Genomic DNA, 21325 nt, shown 5'->3' on the forward strand with positions numbered 1-21325 from the left:
CAGCCCTATGATGGGGAGTGGGACACGCTAAGGACAGTATGAGGATTTTAGGGATTAACATTAGGATTAGGGTTTGCTGATAGGTAGTGGTGAGGGTTAGTCTTTAGGATTAGGGGTAGGATCAAGCTGTTGCCGGGGTTACGCTGAGGGTTTGGAGTTAGCATTGGGCTGCAGGTTAAATTTAGGATTTGCGATAGGTGTTCAGTTCGGGTGAGGTTCAGTGACAGGGCTCGAGCAGTGGTACTCAAGCTTTCTGCTCTGCAAGTTGGATGGGCTGTGCCCAATTCATCCAGAGGCCAGATCCAGTGTGCAGGGCAGGCATGGCAGGCCCCAATCCAGCCATATGGAGGGGTGGGGGGGGCAGCTTGGGCCCAATCAAGCTGCGCAGGGGGAGGGAGGCATGGCCTGACTCCAACTGGGCTGTATGGGGGGAAGCGCATATGCCCAGCCCTGACCTGGCCATGCAGGACTTGGGGATTTGGCAGAGGGGAAGGAATGGGAGTATTAACACCCCCACCCCCACCACATTTCCCAACCCACGAGAAGCCCCGTGGGCCGGATGCTATGGCTCCATGGGCTGGAGCTGAGCTGCAGGCCGGTGTGGGTCACCCCTGGATCCGGGCTCGGCTCAGTTGATGGGATCTGAGATGAATGCTGTGCTAGGACAGAATCAGAATTAGGACTGTGGGCTGCTTTTGGTTTGGGGGAGAAATGGGAGCAGGGTTCAGCTGCCTGGTTTCTTTGTCTTGATTCCCTGAACCAGTTCTGACAACTGTAGTCACCCTGGGCCCTTCAGCATTTACTGGGGAGGGGGCAGTCCTAGGAGATCAAAAATGGGCTGGGGCTCCAGGTCCCACAGCTCCTATTTTCAGCCTGTTCCTGGGAGATTGCAGCCTGTCCCCTGCTGTCAGATGATGGGTTGGATATAGGGCAGGGAGCACTGCAGCCCGCTTTTACATGGGCAAACTTGGAAATAGGCAAGAGAAACAAAGCAGGAGTTATCCTGTGACATGCAACCAGCCTGGGTAAGTCATCCAGGGCTGTGCTTTCATGTTCAGGTCTCACCAAAATGGGTCATCTTAGTGCAGGGGTGACTGTTGAGTCAAAGACGCACGACACGCCAAGGTGAATGCATTTTGGTTTATTCCCACATTTGATAAAAAGCTAATAATTGTACCGAGATCATCTTCCTATATCAAGAGCAATGTCAATGCTAATCCCTGGAGCCAATCCATAACCAATGCATTCGAAGTGGAGGTTTGGCTGGAGGGTTTTGTGAGAGCGGCTTGTGATCATGATTTTCTGAACAACCGCAGAACACCGAGCAAAACCGACGATGAAGAAAGGAAGAGCAGGCCTGGTGGGGCAGTGTCCATGGGCAGGATGAAGGGCAGGGATGTTTTAGAAAGGGGCCCACGCTTACTCCAACAAAAGGTAACACATGTGGACTTAGCCCAACACAGGAGGTCTGTTGATGTAACCCATGTGCTGCACTGGGCTAAAATCCTATTCTTCTGGCTCCTCTCTGTCTCAGGCCAGCTGCACTGTGTGGCACCAGCGTGTAAAGCTTGGCTCAGCTCAGCAGAGGGGGCCTCATCAGCCCAGACCTGCCAGGTGGCATCCTGGACCCAGAAACATGCCAGGGTGTGGGGCAGCCACTGCTGTGGGCACCTGTCAGCTGCAAGCTGCTGTCTGGGACAGATCAGCCACCCTGGGTCCCACTAACAGCCCAAAGCGAGCTACCCTGCTCCCTACAGCTGCCCCCCAGCCTGTTTGTTGGAGGCAGGGAGAGCAGTGGATTCACGGCTCAGCGTCAAGCCGCAGGAGCTGCTCCTCCCTCCCCAGCAACAGCAGTTGCTTGACAATGGGAAGCTCCAGCCGCTCTCTGCAGAGACCTGGAGAAGCCCTGGTTGCTTGTCCCACGTGGTTGCCTGGTGCTGCTCGATGATGCTCCGTGTCATGTGCTGCCCCCAGCACCTCCTCACCAGCCTCCCTGGTGTCGATGTCCATGTGCTGGTTGGGCCAGGGTCGTGCCATGATGGGGCCACACAAGACCCTAGCTCTCCAAACCCATTTCGGAGCGCTTGCCCTAGTGCCCCAGTGCATGGACAGGGCAGGGACCAAGGTCACCCTGCTCACACTGCTGGCACTGCAGATAGCTGATGGAGTGATGCTGGGGGCTGGCTCTGCCCGGGGTGGCACTAGCACTGTTCCTGTGGGTAATACAGACCACGTGAGGTCCCAATTTCTTCTCCCCAGCCCCTGCTGCACACAGCCCACAGCCTGCCTGGCACAGCCAGCAGGCACTGGCTGTGGGTCATGCCAGAGCACCACAGGCTGATCCTCTACCGTGACGCTTTCTGTGCAGCCTCACCTCCACCCACCCACCACTGCCACCCCCACTGCCACCCCTTTGCCCCCCCGCCACAGGCATTACCTGCTGTCCCCAGGCACCTCCCGCCAGCAGCACCTCCGTCTGTGGTACCACAGCAAGCCCCAGATGAGCAGGATGAGCAGGATGAGGAAGAGGAGGGACCCCAGGATGGAGCCCACAATGACCCACACCCGCGCTGCACCTGCAGGCAAGGAACACACCCGTCACCTCCTCCCACAGGCCACGTAGGGAGCACGGGGCTGCCTCTTCCCAAGCGCCCTGTGACACCATCTGCTGACCCCATGCACACCCTGGCACAGGGCAGGACTCATAACACTCAACCCAGAGCCCCCCTGCTCTGGGTGCAGCCCTCCTTCCTGAACAGCCCATCCCAGCGAGTAACCCTGGGACTAGCTCTGGCTGTGTCCTTCCAGCACGGGACAGACTGTGCAGGGAGCCCGGGCCTGCCTGCGGCCAGAGGGATGTGGACTTCGTGGCAGCTGGTCGTGGAACTCAGGCCCCATGTGAGGTGGTGGGAAGGGGGCATCTCCCCTGTCCTTACTGGGAAATGCTGGGGCTGAGCTCAGGGTCCAGCTCCTCTGTGCCTTGCTCAGGTGCTGCAGGTAAATACATGCCTTCGGGGCTCTGTGGCACTGGGTCCTTCCTGCTCATAGCCCAGCCTGGCGTCAGCTCCCGTTTGAGGGGCTCCTGCCAGATGCTTGGGACAGGTTGGGGTGCAGTCCTGTCCCAGCTGGAAGTCCCGGCGCGGCCTCCCCCGGCACCCTGACCCTGGTGCCCCCACACCCTACCTGAGCTGACGGAGATGGTCACACGGCACTGGGAGTAGCCCACCCTGTTGGCCACGCGGCACTGGTAGATCCCGGCATGCTGCTGCGACAGGCTGTGGATGTACAGCTCCCCGGGGATGTGCCCTGCCCAGGAGAGAGACAGCCTGAGTGCAGCTCCTGGGACCCCTCACGTCGGGAGCTGCAGCTTCCCTGTGCCCTGAGAAGCCCCTGAGGCCCTGCAGGGGTCCCTGCCAGCCCCCCGCCCCTTCCCAAGTCAAACATTGCTCCATTCAGAGCCAGATCCTTTGGCCAGGCTGGAGCTGAGGCCTGAGGCACTCGTGTCCCTGGTGCAGCCAAAGAAACGCTCCCAGCTCAGCACAGGGATCACTCCCACCTCCACCACGCATGGCCTTGGGCCGCCAGCTCCCCACGGGGCCTCGCACTGCTTACCCTGCCCTGTGCCCAGGGGCAGCCCCCCCGCAGCAAAGTCCTCCTCCACTCTGGACCACTGGTAGGAGAGGGGAGCGGAGCCGCCCTGGCAGTAGCATTTCAGGACAACATTGCTGCCCTCGACCTGCTCCCCTTCTGTCCAGCACTGCGGGGTCACTGGCTTCTCTGTGGGGCAGAAACAGACTGCGTCAGCCAAGGGAGTCCAGCCAGGCTCAGAGACGGACAGACCCGGCCTTGCAGATGGACAGGCAAAGCAGGTGCTGGGTGGCCGGGTCCCCTCAAGAGTCCGGAGGGGAACAAGGAGTCGTGCGGCTGGCAGGGCCGGGTCTGCATCCAGATTGCAGGGAGCTGGCAGGGTCGGGGCAGGGAGGGGTCGGCCACTGGCTGGTTTAAGGACTCCTTTTTGGAGCGGCTCTGTGGCTTTAGGTGCCCAAACACTGGGGAGGTGCTGGCCCTGCTGGACTGAGCCCTTTTTTTCTTAAATAAAGAAAGAAAGAAATATATAACTTTACCTCCAGCACTCCACCAAGTGGCCCCTGTGGTTCTCTTGGCAGATCAAAGCACACTTTGATAAAAACCTGTTACACAGTTTGCACCGCGTATCCACGCACCCATCTCCATACCCATACTACCACCAGCTGCCCTCCTCAGAGGGCCTAGCCTGCCCCTGACTTTTTTTTTTTAAGGAAAATTTTTTGTGTCCCAAGTCAAATCAGCCAAATCAATTCTAAATTCATGCATCATTCAAGAACCAAATGTGGCCCTGCTACCAGCAAGCATCCTCCACCTCTGCCTGGGGCTTCAGATGCTTCCAAATCCTTTGGGGGGCATCCTACATGCAGACCCAAGCCTGGAGTCTTGGATTCGGATACCCCCAAGCTTCACTTGCTCCCAGCCGTACGGCTGTAGGAGCAAGCTAGGAAGGAGTCTCCATTTCCAAAAAGTCAGCATATAGCTGAGATCTTCCCACCGGAAGTGAGAGTGGGAGGGTAACTATGCATGACTACACGGCCAGGGAAGGGTCCACGTGCGAGCAGGAGGGTCTCAGCTGCGGTGCCTTGTGGGGTGCGGGGCTCACCTTGCACGGTGATGGTGACCTCGTGAGTGGCCAGCGTGTGCTTCCTCACCCGGCACTGGTAGGTGGCCGTGTCTGATACCTGCAGGTTCGCCAGCTGGATGGAGGCGTCGTGCTGGCTCGGATCCTTCTGCACAAATGCCACCCTGTGCTGCAGGCCCGGGGTGCCCGGGTACCTCACCTGCTGGTCCTGGTAGGTCAGGAACTGCAGGGAAGAGCTGCCATGAGTGACCATGGAGAGGTGACACCGGGGGGGGGGATGTAGGTCCCGGAGGAGGCAGCCCCTGGAGGAGGCAGCCCTGGGGCAGGAGGAGGCTGCGGGAGCAGTGGGTGAAGACCACACTGAAGGGGGGACACTGGCTGGCCCTGCCCTGGGGAGGGGCTGGCTAGGCATGGGTGTACAGCTGCCAGGGAGCGGCTGGCTGAGGAAGGGGGTGTGATGTACTCATCCAGGGCAGGAAGGGGGCAGGGGTGCAGGGCCCCTCAGGCCGGGAGTCTGAGCCAGCTCCCAGCGGGCCGTGCCCAGCAGGCAGTGAGGGGCACGGGCTGGGTCTGCGCCTGCTGGGGAGGCAGGTGCTGAGGTGGGAGCAGAAGCCAAGCGTGCTGGATGCAGAGCAGAGGCAGGCTGGGGCGTGCGCTGGGCTCGTGGGGGGGCAGGCTGGCACTCACCACACTGTCTGGGTGCACTGTGTCTGGGCTCAGCTGGATCCACTCGATGCCCAGGGCACCGGAGCCATTGTCCTCAGGCTCAAGGGTGTAGGGGCAGCCCAACTTCACTGTCTCCCCCTTGGCCAGGTACAGCACCTCCCGGCCCCTCGCGCTGATCTGCACAGCCGCCGGCAGGGCTGGTAGAGGGACAGACCACTGTCACACTGGGCAGGACAGACATTCGAGCCTGGGCAGCCTGCATGAGGGGCGGCAGGAGCCCACCAGTGCCCACACACAGACCTCTGCCCTGCCCTGCCTGCCCTGGTCAGGGGGTGCCCAGCCCCAGGAGCCCTGGCAGGTCCTGCCCATGGCACAAGGGAGCAGCAGGTGTTCGCTACCGCTCGGGCAGGCAGTGCCAGGGGTTGGCTGGGCCCAGGGCCAGGCTCAGCCGGAGAGGGCTTAATGCCATGTTCCCTGGTGGCTCCCACCCTGCAACCCACAGCTGGGGAAGCAGCTGGCCCAGCCCCCCGGCCCCTTGCAATGTGCAGCGGTCAGGACCCACTGCCTTGCCTGCAGGGTGGCAGGAGGGTTTCCAGGAGGGGTCTACCTGGCAGGAGACACAGGAGCAGGAGCAGGGCAGCGCTTTGCTGGGCCATGATCCCACAGCCTCTCGTGGCACAGCTGGACTGGAGCTGGAGCTGGAGCAAGGCAGGGCAGGGCACGTGCGACCGGAGGAGGCTCACACCAGACAGAGCAGCCGTGCTCGGGGCTGCTTTTACATGCTGGGTTGGGCGCTTCTCCCAGCGGGAAGATGCCTGTGGGGTGAGTGGGGTGGTGAGAGAGCAGCCGCCAAGCCATGAGCAAGGGCTGAGCCTTGGCCCCTCCCTGGTAATTAGGCACCAGCTCAGTATCAGCGTGGGGCCTCCCTCCCCTGTGATTATTCTGCACCAAGAGGTGCTGGCTTGGCGGGGGGTGCCAGGGGCACTGCTGCATGTCAGTGTTTAAATGGTCACTGGAGGAGGCTGCGACCCTCCACCCCGCAGCCCGGGTGAGCCCCAGCACCTGGGTGTCTGTCCGGCCACAAGTCGGAGGCCAGCACGACCATCGGCCACCCGACCGGGGTGGCCCTACGATCCCTTTGGTTGAACTGAGACTTTCAATAGTCCCAGCACCTGGGTGAGGGGTCAGCCAGTCTGTGGCATCCACGGACCCCTGCCTGCACCAAGGCTGAAGCTCTTGCCCTGAGCCGGGCGAGGCGGGGTGGATGTAGCTGAGCCCCTGCCTTGCCCTGGGGGCACGAGGCTGCAGCTGGCCTGGGCTCGGTGGCACTCTGCCTTGTTACCAAGGGGGCAGGTGGGGGGCCCAGCTGGTGCAGGACCTGACTGGAGGGAGACAGGATGGCTTTGCCTAGGAGCCGGGGCCAAGAAGCGACCAAGACAGCCCTGCCAGGGACTTGTACTCCCTGCTCGGCCTGGTGGTGCTGGGCTGCATGTGGGGTGCTGTGCCAGCCCCGTGGCCCCACTGCCACCTCACCAAGCCCCAGTGCACAGGGTTTTATTTAAAGCCAGCCCGACAGTGGCTGGAGCCCAGTGCAGTGGCCTGCCACTGGCCAGCGGTCTCTGCCCCCCTACAGTAGGACCCCTTTCCCCCCTGAGCACAGCCCCTCATCCAGCTCAGGGACTCACCCCCTGGATCTGACCCAAGCTGGAGTCCCCCTGGGCAGGGGGAGCCAAGTTCATCACACCCAAGGCTGGGCCCTCCCGTCACAGCCTTGATTTTACAGGCAGCTGAAGATGCCCCCCAAGGAGAAGCCCCAGGGGGCAGGGCCCTGGCTCCAAAGCCCCAGCTGTGCCATGTGCCATGCAGGATGGCCCCAGCAAACCATGCACTGCAGCCCCTGCCAGCCCAGAAAAGCGCCAGCCTGGGTGCGACAGCAGGGCCTGCCTTAGCTCCCAGTCCAAGGGACACAGCCAGGCCCAGCTCGGCCACAGCTCTTGCCTGGGGCACAGGGCACGGCCTGAGTCTGTGGTTTCCCTGGTTGTGATGTGCAGGCTGGGTGAGATGAGTGGCGCTGCCTCTGCCTACGTGATTGTTACCTCTCCTTGGGTCACCTGCTGCTCTGGTCACTGACCTGTGTTGCACATTACCCCTCGGTGGGCCAGGCCTGTGCTAGGCACATCCTCATCAGTGGTTAATTATCTGGCAGTGACTCCGGCTGGCTGGGGAGGGGCTGGTGTAGAAGCTGGACAGGCTCTGGGATGAAGCCTGTGCCAGTTGTGGCAGCCCCCCTGCTGCATGCCCACCAGCTCCAGGTTCACCTTGGGGGGCAGCTGCCAGCATCTCCCCACAAGGCTCTTGCTGCTTGAGATGCGTAACAGTTTTGGGGCCCTGAGCTCAGCAGTGAGCTGGCCAGCCTGTGCCGTCTCTGCCCTGAGCACCTGCCCTGCCTGTGCACCTGCCCTGAGCCCTCCAGGAAATCACCCTGCAGCCAGGCTAGCCAGCTCAGCCTCAAAGCACAGCTTGCACCTCTGACGCCCTAAGACCACTAGGTCCACCTTGTTCACCGCTTCCAAGTGAGCTGGGGGTGCTCCTCCATTTGGGGCAAGGACAGAAGACCTGGGCAGCGAAGTCCGGTGCCACTGCTCCGTCTGTCTGCTCCGGTGCTGCAGCAGAAACCAGATTGCAGTCATTGCCTTGTTGTAAAACCCCCGGGAGCTCGCTTCCCTCCTTGCAGGATAGGAGTGGACAGATGAAGCAGTTCAGAGGTGGGTCTGGGGGGAGCACAGGTGCACATGCACCTCCCTGTGCTTCCTGCTCCACCCCAAGTTTAAACCAGCCGCCTGGCAGTTCTAGCCCAGCAGCACCGAGGGCGTCACTTCACTTCATCTCCCCGATCCCTTCTAAACTCTTCATTTCGCAGGTGTCGAAGAGCCGCTTTCCTTTCTGAATGGTCTTGATGTCCCATCGATCGAGCCAGCCTTTGTTCTGCTGTGCTGCTGCCTGGTCCCTGCTCCTGGCAGCGAAGCTATTTCACAGCCCTGCAGACTGTTTTGACCTCTTTCCAATGAAGTACTATTTGTTTTTGCTTCAATCTTAAACTGAATAATCCAGCCCCAAGCCCCTAGCCTATCAGTACAGCTTCTAGTTTAGGTTTCACTGGAGAGCAGTGTGTGCCGTTCCATACGTGGTGACACACCTCACCAGCTGCACCCCCCGTTTCAAACCTAGATCCATTCATGGAGCAGGTTCAATGAACCAGCTAGTCCCCAGTGCTGAGTCCTTCCCCCTCTTTGAAAAGGGTGCAACTTTCCATCCACACAGGCCTGCATCAGACATGTCTCCGTGGCCCCAGGATCAAAGTGCCTCATGCTCATCGTGGTCACCCGGTGCGTGGGCAACACTGTCGCCCACGCGCCCACATTTGTGTTCCTCAGGTGGTGCCACTTCTTCTTCCACACAGACCACTTGCCCGTCATCTCCCATAGGCACAGCTCTAGCCACTGTAAAATGTCACCCCATGGATACGGCAGGGCGTACAGCATCCTGCACTCCTAGAGCTGCTGCCTGGTGGGCCGCAGGACACTTCTTTGTGCCAAGAAATGCACCGGAGCTCTGTGGCCCGTTCTGGCTGGGCACACACCAAGCTGCCGCATTTGGATCTCAGGATGCAGGGCCTGTGTTCACTGCTTCTGCCCCAGGGCCTGGCAGGCTATGGCACTGGGCCTCTCTGCCACATTTCCTGGCCATAGTCACAGGAATGGGAGCCCGTAGCCCTGCTGCCTGTGGACCCCAGGACCAGCACTGCCTGGAGCCTCTGGGAGCTCACTCATGCCCTCTCCAGAGCTCCAACCTCACGCCTGCTCTGGGCTGGCAGTACTCCAAGGGATAGCGATGGGGGAAGCCAACAGGGGCATGGGCTCCACAAGGGTTTGGAAACCCCATCCCACATTGCCCTAGCTGGCCCAAGGGACATTTAGCCCCAGGCCCCATAGTCCACGCTGGCAGGCGCTGCCTGGCTTTGTTCCCTCTGGTCAAATTCCTCAGAGTCCAGCCCGCCACCCCTCCTCCCCACACACGGCTTCTCTGAAGGCAGTCCCACTCCCACAGGTGAACTGCACATGGGCAGGGCCCCTGCTACAAAGGCCTGCCCCTCTGGGGGAATGCTGCTACTCCAGAGGGTGGGAAAACTGGGTTTCCCCTTAGCTTCAGCTATCTCACAGCCCCACAGTGCTGACATTGGACTGGGATGACTCTGCACTGCCCAGCTTGTGTCAGCACCTGGGAATCAGCTCACCGCAGAGCAAGAGAAACAAGCTGGTGCCTGGCTGCATCCAGGGTGGAGCCTGCAGCCCAGAGCAGCAGTCCCGGATGCCAACAGAATGCACTCTGCGTGCACCCATGCCCCAAGTTGCCACCGAGGATGTGCCCAGCTGCTCTAAAGGGCTGGTGTGAGAGCTGCCCCAGCTCCCAGCCATGCTCCAGGATTCCTCAGCATTTAGGATGCTTGGTCCCCAGCCACAGCTTACTGCCCTGACACCCAGAGGGTCCATGAGGGCAGTCTTCACCATCCTCAACAGCCACCGCGGGTTCTTTCTAGGACAGCTTCTAGGACAGAACCAAAGCAGCAGACTGCAAAGGAAAACCTGCAGCGGCTCTGACTGCACTGCCGCTATCAGCACCTCCACGAGGGACAGCTACAGCAGGAGAGCCAGGGTACGGGTGCTGTCAGCCCAGCATGTGTTGTGCCAATCAGTCCCCTAGCACCCTGGTGGTGCTGAACATAAGGAGCAGAAATGAGAGCCTCATGCTCACAACCAAGGCATGGCAGAGCCCCCAGCGCTGCAATGGTTCTAGGGGAGCGGTTCTGATCTACTTCCTCTCCAGAGCTAAGGCTGCCTGATGGGCACCTGCAGCTTCTTCATGCAGGACATGATGTCAGTGGGGAGGGGGAAGCAGGATGGGGAGCTGGGCAGGGTGCTCCCTATCACCAGGGACTGGCCGCTCTGGCCCTGCCCCAAGCACCAAGGAAGCTAACATCTACACTGATGCACATTTATGGACCTTGGCCCAGGGAAACAATCCCCCTAGGCCTTACCCAGCAGACACCCAGGAGTCTGGCAGAGCTAGGACACGGGACTCTCTGTGGACATGGAGAGACAGACTGTCTGCTTTTGCAGACACAAGCATACTGTCAGACCCCCATCCTGGGGAGCATGAGTGGCCCAGAACCTAGACTCCATCCACCAGGACACACTGCAGTGCTGAGCAGCAGAGGTCCCAGCTAGCTCCCCGCTCTGCACGCCAGGCTGGCTCAGGTGAGTGACAGCGGTGGAAATGGCCAGCTCCAGAAATAGCTTTATTCATAAACACTGTGAACTAACAAAATAGACAATCTAGGCTGGGGGGAGGCCACATGCGACCCCCTCCAAGTCTGGGCCAGACCAGAGTAGGCTGGGCAGTGCGTGGAGACCCTCAGCACTTGGAGGCTGGATTCACAAAGGCCTTACGCTCCACTTGCACATAGTACTTCTCAGGGAGGCCAGTGGCTCTGGAAACAGAAAAAAAACCTGGTAAGAGACCCAGACCACTGCCATGGAGCAGGACACAGTATGGGGCCACCCACCATGGGATCTCCAGCTACGCCAGGGTCCGGAGCCAGCTATGAGGGGCCCAGCAACACATCTGGCACCTCAGCCCCCAGGCTAACTCAGTGAAACTGGCTCCTTCCTGAAATATTGAAGCTTACCCTTCCAACCTCTCCCCAGGGCCCTGCTGCCTGGAGGCAGGTTTATGATCACAACACAGAGGCCAGAAGGCAATGGTTGATCCCAGCTTCCAGCTTTGCTCCCACAGGAAGACCCAGCCCCCAGTGAGCATGGGAGTGTGCAGGGCAGAAGGGAGGCTCAGAGCAAGCAGCAGGAAGGGAAGCTCAGGGCAGCACACAGCAAAGTGAACTGCCTCTGGCCCTTCTAACCAGCTCTCACCACTGGCCTGGACCAGCCCTGTTGCAGCTGCCCGGCCCTCCCCAACCCATGGCCTGGGCCCACTGCCCTACTCCAGCACCACCCAGCAAATTTCAGAGCCTCAGCCTGCCCCAAGACATGGTGAAGGGGCAGGAAAGGGACAGACAGCATGAGCTGTACAGAATCAGCAACCCTCAGAGCTTCCACAGTCCAGGCCCTGACCTGAGCTCCTCCATCCTCTGCCTCTTGAGCTCTGCAATGCGTTCACTGCACTGGCGCGCCTCCTCCTTCAGCTGCTGGCCCTCCTCAAAGATGATGGCTCTCTCCTGCACAAGCTTCTGCTGATGCTCATGCACCTGACGCCGCAACTCACTCGCATGCATCAGCCGCTGGGCTGCCCTCTCCTCCTGCTGCTTCTGCTCCTTCTCTATCAGCTCCTGCTGCTCTCTGTGGGAGATGCCAGGACTGGTGACAGGGTCCAGCCCAGCCCCGTGCATGGGCACTGCCTGTCCTCTCCAGCTGCAGGCTGGCAGGATGATGACCATCCTGCCAGGGGTAGCTTTGCCTCCACTCCCACAGACACAAGGTAATACATCTGCACAATATGGAGTCTCCACTGTAGCTTGTGCCCCACAAGCTCAGCCAGAGCTGCAGAGGGTAGGCCTGATGCACCAGATCAGTTGGCAGGGTCCTTGTTGGGGCAGGGACCCAGTTCAGGCCAAGGTCTGAGCACAGTCTGAGTGAGCACCTGGCTTTGGCCCTGTGCTCCCCCTGCTGCAGGGCAAAGCAGCCCCAGAAAACAATTTCCTATAGCCCCCAAAGCCTGGATTGTGGAGACAGAACTGCTTCCCCCAGTGCTCCTTGCCCCAATCAGGAGGAAGGACTCAACAGAGATAGGGCAAAGCCTATGACCAGGCAGCCCCCAACCACAGGCACTGAGAAAGAATACATGGTCTAAGAGGCCTCAGAGCACTGTAGCGCTGAGCAGAGGGAGGCTGTCAGGCCAAAGGCTCCTTGCACCTGCTCACCTCTCCAGACCCCTTCAGTGCTGGATCTGTCCAGGGCTCTCAGGTCCTTATTGCATACATCCCAGCTTGCTGACAGTGACTGTAGGGGACAGGACTTGCCTGCCCAGCCAGTGCCTGTCCCTAGACCCTTGACCACTGGGAAAACCCCCAGCCCCAGTCCCAACCACTGGGAAAAGCCCTGTGCCCCAGCCCCCCCAACAGGCACACTCTTCAGTGCCTGTGACCCTGCTGCCTTGTTGGGGCTACACTGCATGCTTTATGCTACCTGAGTATCCTCTCAAACTCGCTGCGGTCCCGCTGCACCTGCACAGCCAGCCTACGCTCCTTCTGAGCAATCTGCTCCAGCAAGCCCTGCTTCAGCATGGCTTCCATCTCTGCCTTCTTCTGTGCAGCCTCCTTCTCCTTTTGGCGCCATTCACGGTCCTTGGCTTCCTGGTTCCGCTTGGCCCTGAGCTCATCCTGCCGGGAGGGAAGCAGCAAGGAGCTAGGCCGAGATGCTGTCCCTACTCCCCGCTGCAGAGTTAGCTTAAGACCCTCCAGGGCTAGAGTTGAATGGGCTTTCCGCCACCTCCTGCTCCGTGTGCAGTGCTGGCTTCCATGGCAAAGCAGGAAAAACCCAGCTGAGCTGCAGAGCCTGGGTGGAGCCAGCAGTGTCAGAAGCTACAGACACCTTGTTAGACGCAAACTGAGCTGAGCTGGGTCAAGCTACAGGGACACGAGCTGGGTGAGTGTCACCTTGTGGGGGGCGGATGCTGCCACACAGCAGTCCTAGAGCTCACAGGACCTGCAGCTGCCAGCCAAGGAGCAAGGCAGGCCTCAGGGCCAGCAACTGGTGGCAGGACTCGACCATCCTTCCTCTCCGCTGCTGAGCCTGTGTGGGGCAGGCAGCTAGGTACACAGGGCACCGAGAGCTGGGCAGCACAGCAGGCTCCATTTTCTCGGGAGTGCAGACAGCCCTGGTTCTGCCCTGACTCCCCAGCAGACCTGTCTCCTACCTCCAAGCCCCCCTCCCCACCAGCAGCCAGGCCTGGCTATGCTTTGGAGCTGGCCTCTCAGAAATAGCACAGCGGAGGGCCCTTGCTCTGTCACAGTCCAGGGGTAAGTCTGTCAGGCCTGCAAGAGTGACCTGCCTTAGCTAGTCATTCCTAGCCTGGCCCGCTTTGTTGGGCAGGGTGAGGGGCATCACTGCTCAGCAAAGAAGGTGGCCTGGGGACTGTGCCTGCTGTCGGGGCTGTGCACAAGGATGGTCTTCTGGCACATGGATTCTCTGCTTAGAAGGACATCCACAAAAGACTTTGTCAGGACCTTCAATCCTCGGGAGTTTGGGGATTCTCCATTCACACTGGGAGATCCCAGAAGGGCTCAAATGAAGCTCCTTGGCTCTTTCTGGGGGAAACGGCAAGGGCAAGATATCCTCACCTGCCTCTCTGTGCAGGGTCAAGCAAGGGAAGGCTGCTTTGCATCGTACTGGCTCAACAAAGCAGCAGGACAGATTTACCAACGGCTTCCTCATCTCCCCACAAGCCTTAGTGAACTATGGCCTGCCCCTCACAGCAGTGCCGGTGGAGTGAGGAACTTGCACTGATCCTGGCAGGAGAGCTGACAGGCCACAGACACTGCAAGAGAGAAGGCTGCACCTGGGCACCAGGGAAGCTGTTTGCTCTGGGAAGCTGAAGTGGGACTCTCAGCCACTCACCTCTTGTAAAAGAAACACAGCAAGTTTCTTGCCCCCTGCTTGTCCTCTCCATCCTCTCACTGGACCTAAGGGCTCACTGGAGCTTGTTCACTCAAGCCCAGAGATTGCTGCCTGCCTTGGAGATCTAATGTCCTCACCATGAGATCAGGCTGTCACATACCCCACCCATGCCCTGCTCACCCCTCGGGCTCCAGCCAGGGTTCAGTCTGCTCTGCCTCCACCTAGGCTCGGGAGGAAGCATCCCCATTATTCCCACTGGGTGCCTTGGTGCAATTCCCTCCTGCTCTGCTGGGTACCCAGCTGCCAGAGAGGCTGGGAGGGAACGAGGGGCAGGTGCTGCCAAGTGTATTACCTTTTCTGCTTGGTGGTCCCAAGCCCTTTCCTGTAAGGCCCTCAGGCGGGCCGTTTCCATCTCCTTCTCCCGACGGGTCTTCTCTTGCTCAGCCTCGAATTCTGCTTCCCGTGCCTAAACACAACACAGCCCAGATCCATGAGCTGTTGGACCACCCTGAGCAACTGACCCCTCCAAAGCACCAGCACACGTGGGCAGAGCCATCATTGCATCACATGTGTGCATATGCTGTGTTACTCATGCATGCACAGCATTCACACACAGGCAGTGTCATATGCACATGTGCCCAGCAGCCACACACAACCATGTACAGCATTAACATATGTATGCAGGGTTCACACACTGGCACACACAGAGTATTCACAAAGTGTTACACATCCATATATGCAGTGTTCTTATGTGCAGCGTTCAGTGTCAAACACGTGTGCCCAGCACTCACACGCACTGCTCCTGTGTGCAGTGTTGTGCCACATCCACCTGCACAGCATTCACATGTAGGTTCCTGAGTGCAGTGCTCAGTGTCACATACTTGCCTATACAGCCTTCATATATGCAATGTGCATGCACATGGTGTTATATGCACATGCCATGTTTGCACGCACCGATCACACTGTGCACAGCCCCACATCCACGCTTACACACCTTTGTCTGACTCCTTGCAGGAGCTGGCAAAAAGAGACCCTCTCCCCCCACACACCCTGCCTTTGCTCTCCACTGGACAAAGGTCCTGGAGCAGAATCCCTGCTCTATGCAGAGGTATGTGCTGCCTATGCACATCAGCACACAGGGCTCTCTTGTGTTCTCCTCTGGGCCCAGAGATGCTGAAACCAGAGGTCATTCCAATCACTACTCAGGCTCTGCAGGTCCCTGTCCCTGCACCATACCATTTTCTGCTTCTGGTACTCCAGCACCCGCTGATCAGCCAGCCTCTCCTGCTCCAGCTGTTGCTCCTTGCGCTTCTGGTTTTCATCATTGATATGTTTAATCTCAGCCTGGATTTTCTTTTGCTGCTCCTGCCTCTGCTCCAGTTCCTGAGGAAGGTACAAGTGGGTGGGACTGAGACAGAGGCCGGGGGACATCCCAGCATGGATCTGTTTCTTTTTCCTCGGCAGCTTCCTGAAGCATGATGGTGCTATGCCCAGTGTGAACCTGCCAGGCCACCCCTGGACTGGGTGTGAAGGGCATTCCTGCTGCATGGTACTCATGGGACTCTGAGGACTAGAGATATGATTCTGCTTTTGGGCATGCTGGGCTTACAGCAGTGCAGCTCCGTGTGTCAGTTAGGGTGAGCCCAGGCCCACATTGATGGAACGGTAGAATGAACCCTCCCCTTCCTTGCCTGTGCCGTCCATACCCTCAGTTCTTCCATCTGCAGCTGCTTCAGGCTATCCAGCATCTCCTGGGCCTCCTGGGCTTGCTGTTCAGCCTTCAAGGCCCTCTGCTCTTGGTTCTTCTCTATCTGCTTAACCAGCTGGCGCCTCCCCCTGGGGGTGAGACACAAGAATTTATGCACATGGCTCCCTGCTGGTTCCAGTCACCACTGCCAGCAGGACCCCTGCAAGGCCAGCTGGACTGAAGGGCCTGTTCCCAAGCTACCCTCTAATGGCCAAATAGGTGAGGCTGACCCTGGAGGTGCCCGTTTCTGCCTCCATGTGAAGTGCTGCATGAGGCCACACAGCCTGTGCACAGCACGGTGTAGAAAACCCCTGCCTGGCAGCGGTGGGGCAGGGCCTTCCCACTCACCGGATCAGCTCCTGCTTCCTCTTCTGCTCCAGCTCCTCCTGCACCTGATTGGCTTTCTGACACTCCACTTCCATCACCTGGGCCAGGCGCTTCTCCTCATCCTCCAGTTCTTTCCCAATCAGCTGTTTCTCCAAGATCTGGGCATCACGAATGGCGTGGCACTTTGTATTCAGGATCAGCTGCAGGGGCAGAGTGCCAGCCTAGTCTGTGATGCACTCAATGACAGAAGAGACCCAGACTTGGAGCAAGGAGGGGGTAGGGAGGAAGAGACACAGGGCCATTAGGACTCCAGTGGTGAGCAGAGGTCAGACTTATTCCTGGCTCTGCCACTGACTTTGTATGTGCCCTTGGGGAAGTCACTTACCCTTTTTCTTTGCGTCTGCACAACTCCACTGAGCACAAAAGGGAGTGTAGGGCTCAGGGGTGGGAATTAGGTTAAGGAGTCTGGGCCTGGAGGTGGGTAATCCTGATCCAGCTGGGACTGGAGTGACTGTAGCCCTCACTGGTGAGTGACCCCACCGCAATGAGCTGGGAGGGGATCCACAAGGCCCAGTTCCTGGAAGGTGTGTCATGATTGTACCATCACCACAGGGCTCTTTGTGGAGACTGAAAGCCCTGGGCTAAGGAGACTCCTCCCCCAGCTCCCCTCTGTACCAGAATCCATCCAAGGCAGCGTTGCATGTGCCCATGGTCCATGCCCTGCTTGCTCTGGTTAAGCCCATCCCCAAACCCCACGGAAGCAGGTGCACCAGTGACCTGCCTTTCACTTGGAGCCTTGGGACAAAGGGGCAGCAGAAGGAGATGGGCAGGTGAGAGAGCAGGCTGGACAGCAGAATGCCTGTGGCCCACCTTGCTGAGCTCCTTGATCTCATCCTCCTGCTCCAAGCGCATCCTATTGGCTCGCTGCAGCAGGTACTGAGATCGCTCTTGGGCCTCCTTCTCCACGTCACCCAGCTTTTCCTTCTGCTTCTGAATCAACTTCTGCTTCATGGCCTTCTTGCGCTCAGCTACTGCAGCCTGGAGGAGAGAAGCAGGTTGCAAGAAGACTGTGGAACTCAGGGAGCCTGGCTGGATTAGCATTAGAGCCCACGCTTCAAGGAGCCCACATCCCCTGGGCCAGCAGCATCCTGTCACACTGGCCAGGGGCTGACTGGATTTTGGGGAATGGGCCTGGCCAGAGGCTGCCGTAGGAGGCAGCCCAGCTCCTGAGTGAGGCACTTGAATCCTGCTGCACCTGAGACAGTAGGAACTGGAGCCAGGCTGAGGCTTGGGGAGGTGGGGAGGGTCTCAAGAGGGCCACCGCCATCACAGATGTTCCATGCTCTGCTTTCCAGCTCAGAGGTCCTCTGGCAGGCACTGTCATCATAGCCCATGCTAAGGACATCTCCCTGGGACATGTGTGGTGCTGCGGTATGCCTTCCATATGGGCTCCCAGTTCCTCTACCCACCCACTAGTCCTGTACCCACCCACTGGTCCTGTACCCACCAGTTCAGCCCTGGCAAAGGGCCACCACTTCAAACCACACCTTGGACCCTGCCTAGAAACCAGCTAGCACAGAGAAAGCAAAAGGAGGCTCCTACTGTTATGGTGTCCTTCTCTGCTTTGAGGGCTGCCACTTTGGCCTCACGCTCCTCCTTGGTCAGGACCCGGGATGATTCCTTAATGCGCTGGAATTCCTCTCGGCTCAGGATGAGACACTGCCCTGACGGTCTCTCTGCCGGCACGCTGGGGAACAGGAAGAGAGGCATGGAGAGAGTCTGAGTCAATGGCATGGTGTCTCCCCTCCCTGAACCAGGTGTCAGCCTGGAAACTGCCCCTCTTCCTGCCTGGAGCATGGATCCTGGTGGGCAACCTAAGACAGGGGTTATGGGAGCCCCAGCAAGACCGTGAGGAGTCAGCAGGGATGAACACAGGAAGTGCCCAGACTCAGTAATGTAGACAGTGGCAAATGGTGCTTCACAGAAAGTCCCTCAGGCCTGTGAGAGGACAAAAAGAAACCCCAGGGAGACGAGCACCAGGCTGCCATGTACTAAGCTAAGCCAGGCCCGACTTGTGGATACCTGCCTCGTGGCTCAGCTTTCCTTCTCAGAGCAGCACAAGGTCACAGCAAGAGCAGGAGCCTGCAGAGAGGTCCCTAAATATCAAGGACATTACTGGGTCACAACACAAAAACCATGGAATGATCCAGCCCTTGGAAATATGTGGTCAAATGCTCCGGAGACAAAAGCAACATTCAGAGTTTTCTTCCAAAGGTAGCTCTCCCGTCACCCTGGGGTCACCACACCCCATGGTTGCAGCACAACATGATGATCTTCACCGCCCGCTGTCACTGATGCTGCGCACTGTCCAACAGCTGAGCCCTGTCCCAGAGGCGGAAGCTCCATCAAAACCCGCATGACAAAGCTTTGCCTGGGATGATGTAGTGGGGGCTGGTCCCGCTTTGAGCAGAGGTGACCTCCTGAGGTCCCTAACAACCTTAACTTTCTAACCAGACCCTCCTATGGACCGCTTGTTTCCTTGTACCCCTCGTGGGCCTGCAGGCACCTGTTGTCTCTCGTCGTTTCCCTAGCCCAGTGCCTTCGTGTTCTGCGCTGGTGTGAGGCTAACACTACGGGGCCCTGCCCTGGACGCGGATGCCTAAGGACTGTGGTAATACAAACGATGACAACTGCATCGTGGTTTGTTAAGACTGCAAAGTGTACAGTGTGGTTTTCCATGGGAAAACCAGGCTGCTGACCTAACCAAGAAGCCCAGCGTATGCTGCATTACAGGCAAAACCGGGACCCCGTCGCTCCCTCCATGGACCCTAACGATACTCGTGTCTGCGCAGGAGGCAGCGCGGCTCTGCAGGAGCCCAGGACAAGGGGCCACGGACCAGTCAGTCGTGGCTCCCACTCTCCACTGACGGGCTGGGTCCCGTGGGGACAGTCACTGAGGCTCCCCGCGCCCCCATTTCCCCAGCCGAACACAGGGATAACGCTCTGGGCCCGCTCCCCTCGGAGGTCATGAGGCACAAATGACTCGGACACCTGGGGACGCGCGCGTGGTTTAGAAAGACAGTGCCAAGCCCTTCTCAGAGAGTCCGCATGATGGGCTGAGTAGGTTATTACTAATTTTATGTGCGTGTGTCACCTTTCAACCACGCACTCGCCCGGCGTTTCGTAGATACCTGCCGAACAACCACTGCAGCCGCAGCGTCGCTGGATGGGATCCCAGGACGCTTTACAGAAGGGTTCGTAGTAACAGCGCCGGCATTAGCTCTCCGGCGCCGGGGCTGCCTCAGCATTAGGGAGCCCGGCCGGAGGCGCGGGGCCGGATCTGCAGGAGGGCCGGGCACCCGCTCAGCACCTCCCGACAGCACCTCCCCGCGGCCCAGGGCGGGAACGGACCAACCGCAGCCCCTGGGACCCGCAACCGCTCGTGGCCGCACCGCGCCGCGGCCCCGAGCTCCTTTCACCTCCCAGGGAACGAAGCCACGCGTGGGCGTGGGGGACACGGGGCAGGGGCATCGCGGCGGCGGCAGCTCGAGGCGGGAAGCGAAGCACCCGAGGGGAACCTGGCGGGGCGGGGCGGCCTTACACGAGGTCGCGGACGAGGTCCTTGCCGATCAGGCGGATGGTCTCGGGCTTGCGGCGGCGGCCGAGGGCCCGCGGCGGCTCCTGCACCTCCCGGGGCGTCGCCAAGGGGCTGCCGGGGCGCGGCCGCTGCCAGGGCTGCAAGACAGGACGCCTTAATAGCACGTGGCGAAGCGGACCTGCACGGCCGGGGGAAGCCCGCGGCCCTGGGGGGTGGGCGGGGGGCGGGGGGTCCGGGCCTCTCACCATCTTGGCGCCGCGTTGACTCGTCCCCATGGCAACCGGCAGCCCGACGCCGTGTCCGGGCAACAGGCGAGCTCAGGAGGAAGTGACGTTACTGCGCTTCCGCACCGCGGAGGAGGGAGCCGGGGAGGGCGTTCGCGCGCGCTGGGGCTAAAGCGGCCCCTCTGCAGGGGGGAGGGGGGCGCGCTGGGTAGCGCGGCGGGGCGCATCTCTATGGTGCGGAGGGGCCCGCAAGCTGTGCCGACAGCGCCCCCAGTCGGGCCGGGCCGGGCCGGGCCGGGCCGCGAGGGTGGGGCAATGTGGAGCCCACGCGCTCTGGCCGTGCCAGCTGGGGCTGCCAACTGTGTCTTGCACCGTAATGACACGGATGACTGAGCGGCCGCCCCTACAACTTGACATCCCGAAGGCAAAGACACGTGGCTGTTGCATTTAAAAAACCCGCCCGTGTACAAATCGGGTTCGACATTTGATATTTATTTTCACGAATGCCCTCTCATTATCTCCCAGGTGCCTCTCGTGGGTCTGGAGATTTCTCTCTCGTTCCCGGGCGATGCAGGGCTGGCAGCCCTGATGCCTGCTCCAGCAACCGAGCAGAGCCGAGGCCTGGGAATCCGGTTCTGGGTGACGCCTCGTAAAAGTCCTTCCCCAAATCACCCGGCGGTGGAGGGGCGGGTGCTGCCCCGAGCTGGGGTAGGGCCGCGCTGGAGCCAGGCCGCAATGCCCGGCTCCAGCGGCACTGCGGGAGGGGAGGGTCCCGCCCAGGCGAAGCTGCCTCCTTCAAAGGGCAGGTCGAGGCAGGAGGGCTGGTCCCGAGTGACGGGGTCTGAGCTGAGTCCAGGGCGCAGCAGCAGGTCCCTTGAACCCGGCTGGTCTCTGTCTGGCCCCGCTCTCTTGTCCCCCCTTGTTGGCCAGCTCGTAGGAAGGTCGCGGGGCGGTGTCAGCCCTTCAAGCCGGTGATCAGGTGAGCTCTCGCTGTAAGGGGTTGTTTCCAGGCTGTCTCCCTCCCCGGCGGGACCCCTGCCCGAGACCCCTTCCCCCTGCCCTGCCCATGTGCCCGTCCCTCAGAGGGAAGCAGGGTTCGTATGTCCCAGACAGCAGAGAGGGGCAGGATGGGGTGGGAGGGCTCCTGACTGCGCACCTGTGCCGGGCTCAGATGCGAAGCAGAAGCATTGCCCAGTTCCTCTCCGGCGCAGGGCTCTGCCCGTCGCTGCGGTGGTGTTACGGCTGTGCAGCTCCCCTCCACGGGACAGAAGCAGGCTCCTCATAGCCCTGACACCTCCCATTGCCCTTGCTGCCGCATGGACCTCAGAGCCTCGCTGGCCCCTGGCCGTCGTAGGAGCAGCTCTGCCAAACCCCGTGGGAGCGATTCGCGGACTGTGCACAAGCATG

The 21325-nt window shown here is 60.0% G+C and overlaps 2 protein-coding genes across 2 annotated transcripts; both read right to left on the minus strand.

The window, feature by feature from the left end:
* Nucleotides 1-1126: 1126 nt before the first annotated feature.
* On the minus strand, nt 1127-6128 carry VSIG8 (V-set and immunoglobulin domain containing 8). Its single transcript, XM_019486992.2, has 7 exons — nt 5943-6128; nt 5357-5532; nt 4691-4892; nt 3613-3777; nt 3184-3306; nt 2438-2576; nt 1127-2213 (listed from the first exon to the last, which is right to left on the minus strand). Exons 1-7 carry the CDS (start codon nt 5989-5991, stop codon nt 2090-2092), a joined length of 978 nt encoding a protein of 325 aa, XP_019342537.2. The 5' UTR covers nt 5992-6128; the 3' UTR covers nt 1127-2089.
* Nucleotides 6129-10678: 4550 nt separating this feature from the next.
* CFAP45 (cilia and flagella associated protein 45) lies at nt 10679-20042 on the minus strand. The gene is made up of 11 exons (XM_006272589.3): nt 19940-20042; nt 19698-19831; nt 17699-17843; nt 16967-17134; nt 16118-16296; nt 15729-15858; nt 15259-15405; nt 14375-14488; nt 12592-12785; nt 11521-11745; nt 10679-10883 (listed from the first exon to the last, which is right to left on the minus strand). Exons 1-11 carry the CDS (start codon nt 19967-19969, stop codon nt 10808-10810), a joined length of 1542 nt encoding a protein of 513 aa, XP_006272651.1. The 5' UTR covers nt 19970-20042; the 3' UTR covers nt 10679-10807.
* Nucleotides 20043-21325: the final 1283 nt, after the last annotated feature.

Source organism: Alligator mississippiensis, chromosome 15 (genome assembly GCF_030867095.1).
Source record: "Alligator mississippiensis isolate rAllMis1 chromosome 15, rAllMis1, whole genome shotgun sequence".
Taxonomy (NCBI): domain Eukaryota; kingdom Metazoa; phylum Chordata; order Crocodylia; family Alligatoridae; genus Alligator; species Alligator mississippiensis.

Coding starts and splice junctions, on each gene's coding strand:
- VSIG8 (XM_019486992.2), bottom strand. CDS start 5,991: ATGGCCCAGCAAAGCGCTGCCCTGCTCCTGCTCCTGTGTCTCCTGCCA. Junction 5,533..5,942: donor GCTCCTGTGTCTCCTGCCAG/GTAGACCCCTCC, acceptor TCCCTCTACCAG/CCCTGCCGGCGGCTGTGCAG. Junction 2,214..2,437: donor GAGGTGCCTGGGGACAGCAG/GTAATGCCTGTG, acceptor TATTACCCACAG/GAACAGTGCTAGTGCCACCC.
- CFAP45 (XM_006272589.3), bottom strand. CDS start 19,969: ATGGGGACGAGTCAACGCGGCGCCAAGATG. Junction 16,297..16,966: donor AGATCAAGGAGCTCAGCAAG/GTGGGCCACAGG, acceptor CTGCCCCTGCAG/CTGATCCTGAATACAAAGTG. Junction 10,884..11,520: donor CAGAGGATGGAGGAGCTCAG/GTCAGGGCCTGG, acceptor TTCTGTTTCCAG/AGCCACTGGCCTCCCTGAGA.